The sequence below is a fragment of the Penaeus monodon genome, unplaced genomic scaffold, assembly GCF_015228065.2.
Source record: "Penaeus monodon isolate SGIC_2016 unplaced genomic scaffold, NSTDA_Pmon_1 PmonScaffold_101, whole genome shotgun sequence".
Classification (NCBI taxonomy): domain Eukaryota; kingdom Metazoa; phylum Arthropoda; class Malacostraca; order Decapoda; family Penaeidae; genus Penaeus; species Penaeus monodon.
This window is the reverse complement of record NW_023638715.1, coordinates 187,800-195,772: the sequence shown is the minus strand read 5'-3', so window position 1 is coordinate 195,772 and position 7,973 is coordinate 187,800. Positions and strand designations below refer to the sequence as shown.

The 7,973-nt window shown below is 32.6% G+C and overlaps 1 protein-coding gene across 1 annotated transcript in view; it reads right to left on the bottom strand.

The window, feature by feature from the left end:
* Positions 1-7: 7 nt before the first annotated feature.
* Positions 8-7,973, bottom strand: part of LOC119568606 (cullin-4B-like) — a gene marked incomplete at its 3' end in the record, with an annotated part of 61,959 nt that continues 53,993 nt past the window's right edge. The window contains 1 exon segment of the mRNA XM_037917143.1: positions 8-132. Within this exon segment, the coding sequence (XP_037773071.1) occupies positions 8-132 (125 nt within the window).

Sequence of the window (7,973 nt, the reverse complement as noted above, 5' to 3'; positions counted from 1 at the left end):
AAAAATCGCAAAAAGTTGCTGTGTTATCACCATACTTGAAGGCAAGTGGAGCTCTGTCAAGTGGCTGGGCCAATACGCCTGTCTTAGTACATTTACGTAGATTTCTAATGGAATGTTTTCTGCCTCCTTGTTCTGAAATGAGGGTAGTCTTCTTCAAAATGGGAAATAATCAAGCAACTTGGGAAGAATTACTGTCAGGTGGGTTAGAGATGTCTATTTTTTCTGGGTCTGTTTCTGGGTTTGTTTTAAACCTATATATAATTTTGAGATATATCATACAAAGTGCAGAAAAAAATGAAGATTACAATAAAAAAAAAAAATAATAATTAACCCAATGTCAGCAGATGGCAAGACTACAATGCCATGCCCACTGTAATAAAAGTTTATCTATTGCCTTCACATATAGATGGCTCTACAAATGCTTAGTCACTGAGGAGTTAGCTATTAGTCTGACCTATTTCATCTGTTTACCTTTTCCTTGATTTTTTAAGATTCATATCTATTATTTTATTGATGTTATTAATATTTTGACAACAATTTAATAGTCATATCACAAAAAATCATAACAATGTCAATATTAACAGTTTTGGAAAGAAAAACAAATTTTCCTGCCAATTCAAGGAACTGGGAAATCAGGAGTGGTCACTAGGGCCAACCGCTGGCTGAGCACACGTGGAGCCTTCTGTGTGTAACAAAACTCATTAAAATCTAAAAGGGACAGTACATAAACCTGCTGACATTGGGTTAAAAATAATGGATTCTACAAATGAAAATATGGAAAAAGGGGTCCATTTCTATAATAATAGTAAAGTAATTACTAATACAACATCTACAATGATACCTGTAGTTTATGCAGACTGTGTGTGTGCATGTGCATACGTGTGTGTATGTGTGTATGTGTGTGTGTGTGTGTGGTGTGTGTGTGTGTGTGTGTGTGTGTGTGTGTGTGTGTGTGAGTGTGTGTGTGTGTGTGTGTGTTTATATATATATATATATATATATATATATATATATATATATATATATAATATATATATATATATATATATATATATATATATATTATATATATATAAAATATATATATATTATATGTATATATATATATATATATATAATATATATATATATATATATACTTATATATATATATATATATATATATATATATATAATATATATATATAAAACATATGTATTATAATAAATATATATATATATATATTTTATATATATATATATATATATATATACATATATATATATATATATATATATAAACACACACACACACACACACACTCACCACACACACACACACACACACCACACACACACACACACACACACACACACACACACACACACACACACACACACACACACACACGTATGCACATGCACACACACAGTCTGCATAAACTACAGGTATCATTGTAGATGTTGGATTAGTAATTACTTTACTATTATTATAGAAATGGACCCCTTTTTCCATATTTTCAATTGTAGAATCCATTATTTTTAACCCAATGTCAGCAGGCTTATGTACTGTCCCCTTTTAGATTTTAAGGGTTTTGTTACACCAGAAGGCTCCCTGTGCTCAGCCAGGGGTTGGCCCAGTGACCACCCCTTTATTTCCCAGTTCCTTGAAGGGGCGGGAAAAAATTTTTTTTTCTTTCCAAAACTGTTTTTTGACATGTTTTATTTTTTTTATCCTATTAAATTGTTGTAAAAATATTAAAACATCTAAAATAATAGATATAATCTTAAAAACAAGGAAAAGGAAAAACAATAAAATGGTCAGACTAATAGCAAATCCTCAGTGATAAGCATTTGTAGAGCCTCTTATGTGAAGGCAATGATAAATTTTATTACGTGGGCAGGGCATTGTAGTCTTGCCATTCTGACATTGGGTTAATTATTTTTTTTTTTTTTTTATTGTAATCTTTTTTTTTTTCCTGCACTTTGTATGATATTCTAAAAAATTATATATGGTTTTTAAAACAAACCCCAGAAACGACCCGAAAAAATAAATCTCAAACCCCTACGTAATTTTCCCAAGTTGCTTGATTATTTAAATTTTGAAGAAGACACCCTTTTCAAAAACAAGGAGGCAAAAAAACTTTCCATTAGAAATCTACGAAAATGACTAAGACGGCTATTCCCCAGCCACTTGACAGAGCTCCACTTGCCTTCAAGTATGGTGATAACACAGCAACTTTTTGCTGATTTTTATAAGAAGAAATACAACAAGAGAAAACTAGAGGTAAGTGATTGTGTCAAGACTGTGTATTGTTTAGCTATGAGAAAACTAGAGGTAAGTGATTGTGTCAAGACTGTGAAATTTTTTTTTTTTTTGTTATGCCTTATTTAAGTCTGTTTGAGAAATACTTTTGTGTTAAAAAAATTTTTTTGTTTGTTTTTGGAAAATTTTGTGCCTTTATCATGCTGCTATGTTTTTTTACTACTAGTACATGAAAGTTCTTTCAAACTTTTATGACCTTTAAGGGACATTCATCTTTGGAAATAGTTTACAGATACTTTTAACCCAACCACCACAGTTTTCTTTTGTCCCTGTTTTTTTTTGTGCTTTTTTGTTACATACGATGGCTCAGCCGAAAGGGGTCTTCATACCCCCCTAGTGACTGTTTGTAAAAGGCTATGAACCTTAATACAATGGCTTGCAGGGGTAGTCCTAGTTATTATAACAGCTTGACCCTTTTTATTGAGGAAAAGTACAACGCGGTGAATGGAACACATAAGATGATGCCTTGAGTAAGCGCTGGGGTCATGTGTCCGGCCAGCCATCCCTGAAGGGCAAAGGCTGCACTGACCCTATCATGTTGACCGCTGGATATGAACTGAGTAAAACTGGGTCATCATTGGGCACAAGCAGTGAGCGTCAACTGGACACATGGCATGGAAGTGCAGCTGCAGGAAGTGTGAGGCAGCTGTAGGAAATGTGCGGGGAGTGAGGTGGGGGTCCCCGGGATCTATTTTTAAAGGCCCTCCATACTACCCAGATTTCCCTTCCTTAAAAGGGGGGGAAAATGTTTTTTTTCCTTTAATAAAATGATTCGATTTGTTATTATTTTATTTGTGTATGATTATTAAAGTGTTATTTAAATCTTGCCAATATTGAAGACAATGATTTAATATATAAAGAACCTATCCAAAAGTCAAGCAAATGGGTAAACAGGTGAGATAGATTAGACTTATAACTGACTCCTTGATGATTAAGCGCCTGTAAAGCCATATATGTGTAAATAACAAAAATAAAATTTTATTAAGTGGATGACACTATTGTCCATCCCAATTTTACGGGGTCTTGATGTTCACTGCCCACATTGGCCCCAAAAAACAGGCATTAGGCTTACTTTAATGACCACTCTGACAAGTGTGCAGCTTGTAAGCCAGGCACACATGAACACTTGTTTACAGTGACAGTACTCCATGCCTCCCCATTGTAATATTATTTTCACTTTTTCTGCATAAGCATTTTTAGCTTTTTTGTTTATTTCTAATGTCTATATTTGTCATTTAATTTGCTTTATCCAGATACCAATAGACTGCTTTCCTTGCACAGACTCCATAACCTCTTGTAATAATATGTTATTTATGTCAATAAATTTTCTTTTCATAATATTAAATTTTCTGTAATAAAACCTGTGCTTCCGGGGCTGGCGGGAGAATAGGGTCCTGAGATAGAAAAGTGTCCTTTTAACTTGTTTACTTCAACTATTATTATAATTACTGATATTCTTGTTATTATCACTATCATTAGGAGTAACATTACTAGTATTTCATTACAACTAATTTCTTTTCTTAATTGCCTTAAAATTTTAATGATAGTGATGATAGTCACAGTATTCATGATAATCATGAATGTGCTTAGATAACAACAGCAATTACTCTAATGACGATGTTAATTATAAGAAAAATGATAGTTATGATAGGAATAATCATGGTAATAAAAATTACAATTATGATAATAATTCTAATTGAACAGGGACTACACAGCCACTAATATTACATAAATATAAATTAGAGACCTCATCATCTGAATGGGTGAAGTGCTAGTTCATGCTCTTTGATAGTTACATTAGAATGAACCTTTAACGACACATCATACACCTTGCAGATGCATTGCATACACATGTTGTGTTGCATTATTCTGGCAGGTAGTATACATTGTAACAAGCTTTTCCAATAGCGTTTGTTGGTGTGTGGTTTGTTTGTGTGTTTTGTGTGTGTGGTTTTTGGTGTGTGTTTGTGTGTGGTGGTGTGTTGTGTGTGTGTGTTTAATATATAATATATATATATATATATAATTTTTTATAATAATATATATATATATATATATATTATATATATATATATTTAAAACTTTGAATTTCTAGATCAAATTTTCCCCCAAGTTTATGGGGAATGGGTTAAAAACCTTCATCTTACTCAGTTTTAAATAGAAGGGAATGTCTATGGAGTAGTTAGATCCCTATTTTAGTATAGTCATCTGTTCCATTCCAAATTTATCTAGGTTTTGAGGCCTGGTCAGGGAGGGTTGTTATATATCTATACAATATGGTATTACATTATTCCATCTTTTGTTTATATATATGAATAATATATATATATAAAATATATATATATATATATATATATATATTATATATATATATATATATATATATATATATATATATTATATATATATACACACATCAATATATGTGTGTGTGTGTGTGTGTGTGTGTGTGTGTACATATATTATTATATACATATATGTGTGTGTGTGTGTGTGGGGTGTGGTGTGCATATATTAATATATACATATATATAATAATATATATATATATATATTAATATATATATATATATTTTAAAATATATTATATAATTTTATATATATATATATATATATATATATATATAATATATTAAAATATATATATATATGTTATATATAATATAGGGTACACACACAAAACACACAAAACACACACACACACACACACACACACACACACACACACACACACACACACACACACACACATTTATATATACATATCATCAGCCTGAATCAATCCACTGCAGGACATAGGCCTTTCCCAATCTTTTCCAACTTTGTCTGTCTTGCATTTTTTTGTTTCCTATTTTGGCCCTCATATTTCATTGTTTCGTCACACCATCTTGTCATTGGTCTGGCCCTTGGCCTCTTTATGTTATCTATAATCCAATCTGTTATTTTCTTTGTCTATCTGTCATCCTGTCTCCGACATATATGACCTGTCCATTGCCATTTTTCTTTTTGATGCTCCCATATATATTTTCCACTTTTATTTGGTCCCTGATCCACATCGGCCTCATATGATCTCTGAGGGTAATTCCCAGCATCATCCTCCATTCCTCTCTGGGTACTTACTAGTTTCCTCATCAGTAATTTGATTTTAGTCCATGTTTCTGATTCATAGGTCATAACTGGGAGTATGCATTGGGTAAAGACTTTTCTTTTTAACCCAATCGCCACGTTTGGCAAGAATAGATGCCATGCCCACTGTAACACAGGTTTATTTATTGTATTCACACATAGATGGCTCTACAAGTGCTTAGCATCCAGGGTCACTTATTAGTCCTACCTTTCTCACCTGTTTACCCTTTTCCTTGACTTTTGAAAGGATCTTTTGCATTATTTCATTGTATTAATGTTAACAAGATTTTAATAATACTTTAATAATCATAACATCAATAACAATAATAAAAGTTTGAAAATCAAATTTTATTAAAAGGAAAAACGCATTTTCCCGCCAATTCAAGGAATGGGGAAATCAAAATCCGTCAGTATGGCCTACTGATAGACTCCTTGGAGGCTGAGCACATGTGGACATCTGTATGTAACAAAATTCACAAAAACCTACAAGGGACAGAACATAAATCCGGGGTGATTGGGTTAAACATAATGGCATGGAGCCTCTTAGTATGTTACTGTGTCTGCCAAAGGTGCTCCAGGCTAGATTGATGTGTCACTTAATTTCCTCTTTATTAGATCTGTTTGTCTATACAATTTATCCTAGGTATATATACTTGTCCACTTGTCCACACGATCTTAGTCTTATTCTTGTTCATCCTAAGTCCAACTTTCAGACTTTCTCTATTCAGATCGTTTATTAGTTGCTACATTTCATTTGCAGATTCCCTGAAGAGAATAATATCATCTGCAAATCTTAGAATGTTTAGATATTTGTCTCCTATTTTGGTACCTTTTCTGTTCCATTCTAGGTTCCTGAATATTTCCTCAAGGCAAGCTATAAACAGTTATGGTGAGATGGTATTGCCCTGTCTAACACCTTTTTTAATTGGTATTTTATCAGTTTCCATGTGGAGCTTGATGGTTGCTGTTCCATCTTCATATATATCTTCCAATATTTTACAATATACATCCTCTATTCCCTGTCTATGAATAGCTTCTATTACTGCTGGTATTTGTACAGTCAAAAATGCCTTTTCATAATTGATGAATGCATACACGGGTTTCCTATATTTTATTTTTCTCTTATTTGGGTGAGTGTGTGGATGTGGTCTGTTGTAGAGAATCCACTATGGAAGCCTGCCTGTTCTCTAGGCTGGTTAGAATCCAAACTATTGGAGATGCGAGTTGTGATGACTTTTGAGAACAGTTTGTAAGTAGCTGAAAGGAGGCTTGGTTGGTAGTTTTTCAGATCTTTTCTATACTCTTTTTTATGAATCAAAATAATTGTTGCGTTTTTCCAGGCTTTCAGAGTTTTTTCGGTGAGAAGGCATTTATTAAAAAAGATTGGCTAGTTTCATTGTTGCAGTTTGTCTTGCATCGATTATAAGGTCTATACTAATTCCTTCTTCACCTAGTGTTTTCCCTCTCTTCAAGTGCTTTTTTTATTTATGTTATGTTTTTTTTTTTTTTTTTTTTTTTTTTTTTTTTTTTTTTTTTTTTTTTCTTCTCTCTCTCTCTCTCTTTTATATATATATATATATATGTATATATATATATATATATATATATATATATATATATATATATATATATATATTCATTATGTATATATATATATATATGTATATATATATATACTATATATACACATTTATATATATATTATATATATTATATATATATATCTATATATCTATATATATATATATATATATATATTGTTACGCCGACCGCCTCGTCTCTCTGCCACCAACACAAGGCAGGCTAGGCAGAGGGCGTGCTATCCACAGGGTCGTGAACACTGAACAGCTCCAAGAGGCACCGAGCACCACAGCGTCCCAGAACACCACGAGGGGAAACGCCAAGTGGCGAGGCAGGGCACGAAATAAACACAGAATGACAGTCTTTCCTTTATTTACACAAGTTATTTACCCGTACACTTTTCTATAGGCACAATACAGGGGGAAACCAGCATGTCACAGCTTATAACAGGGCAACACAAAGTTTATCAGGTGACAAGGGCACACACGAGGTCTTCACAGGAACAGCACCCAACTCCGTCTCTCTTGGCTTGTTCCTCCGCTCCTCCGCACACAGCCAGTTGCGTCATGTTTGCCCAGGTCCCTTCATGTTAACACATGCCCAGGTCATCCTTTTCATGTTAACACATGTTTCCCACAGAGACAAAGACCCACTGGTGTAGCAATATATATATATATATATATATATATATATATATATATATATATATATATATATATATATATATATATATATATATATATATTATATATATATATATATATATACATATATTGAATAGTGTGTGTTGTGTGTGTGTGTGTGTGTGTGTGTGTGTGTGTGTGTGTGTGTGTGTGTGTGTGTGTGTGTGTGTGTGTGGTGTGTGTGTGTGTGTGCGTGCGTGCGTGTGTGTGTGCGTGTGTGCGGCACATAATATATATATTATATATATAATAATATATATATATATATATATATATAT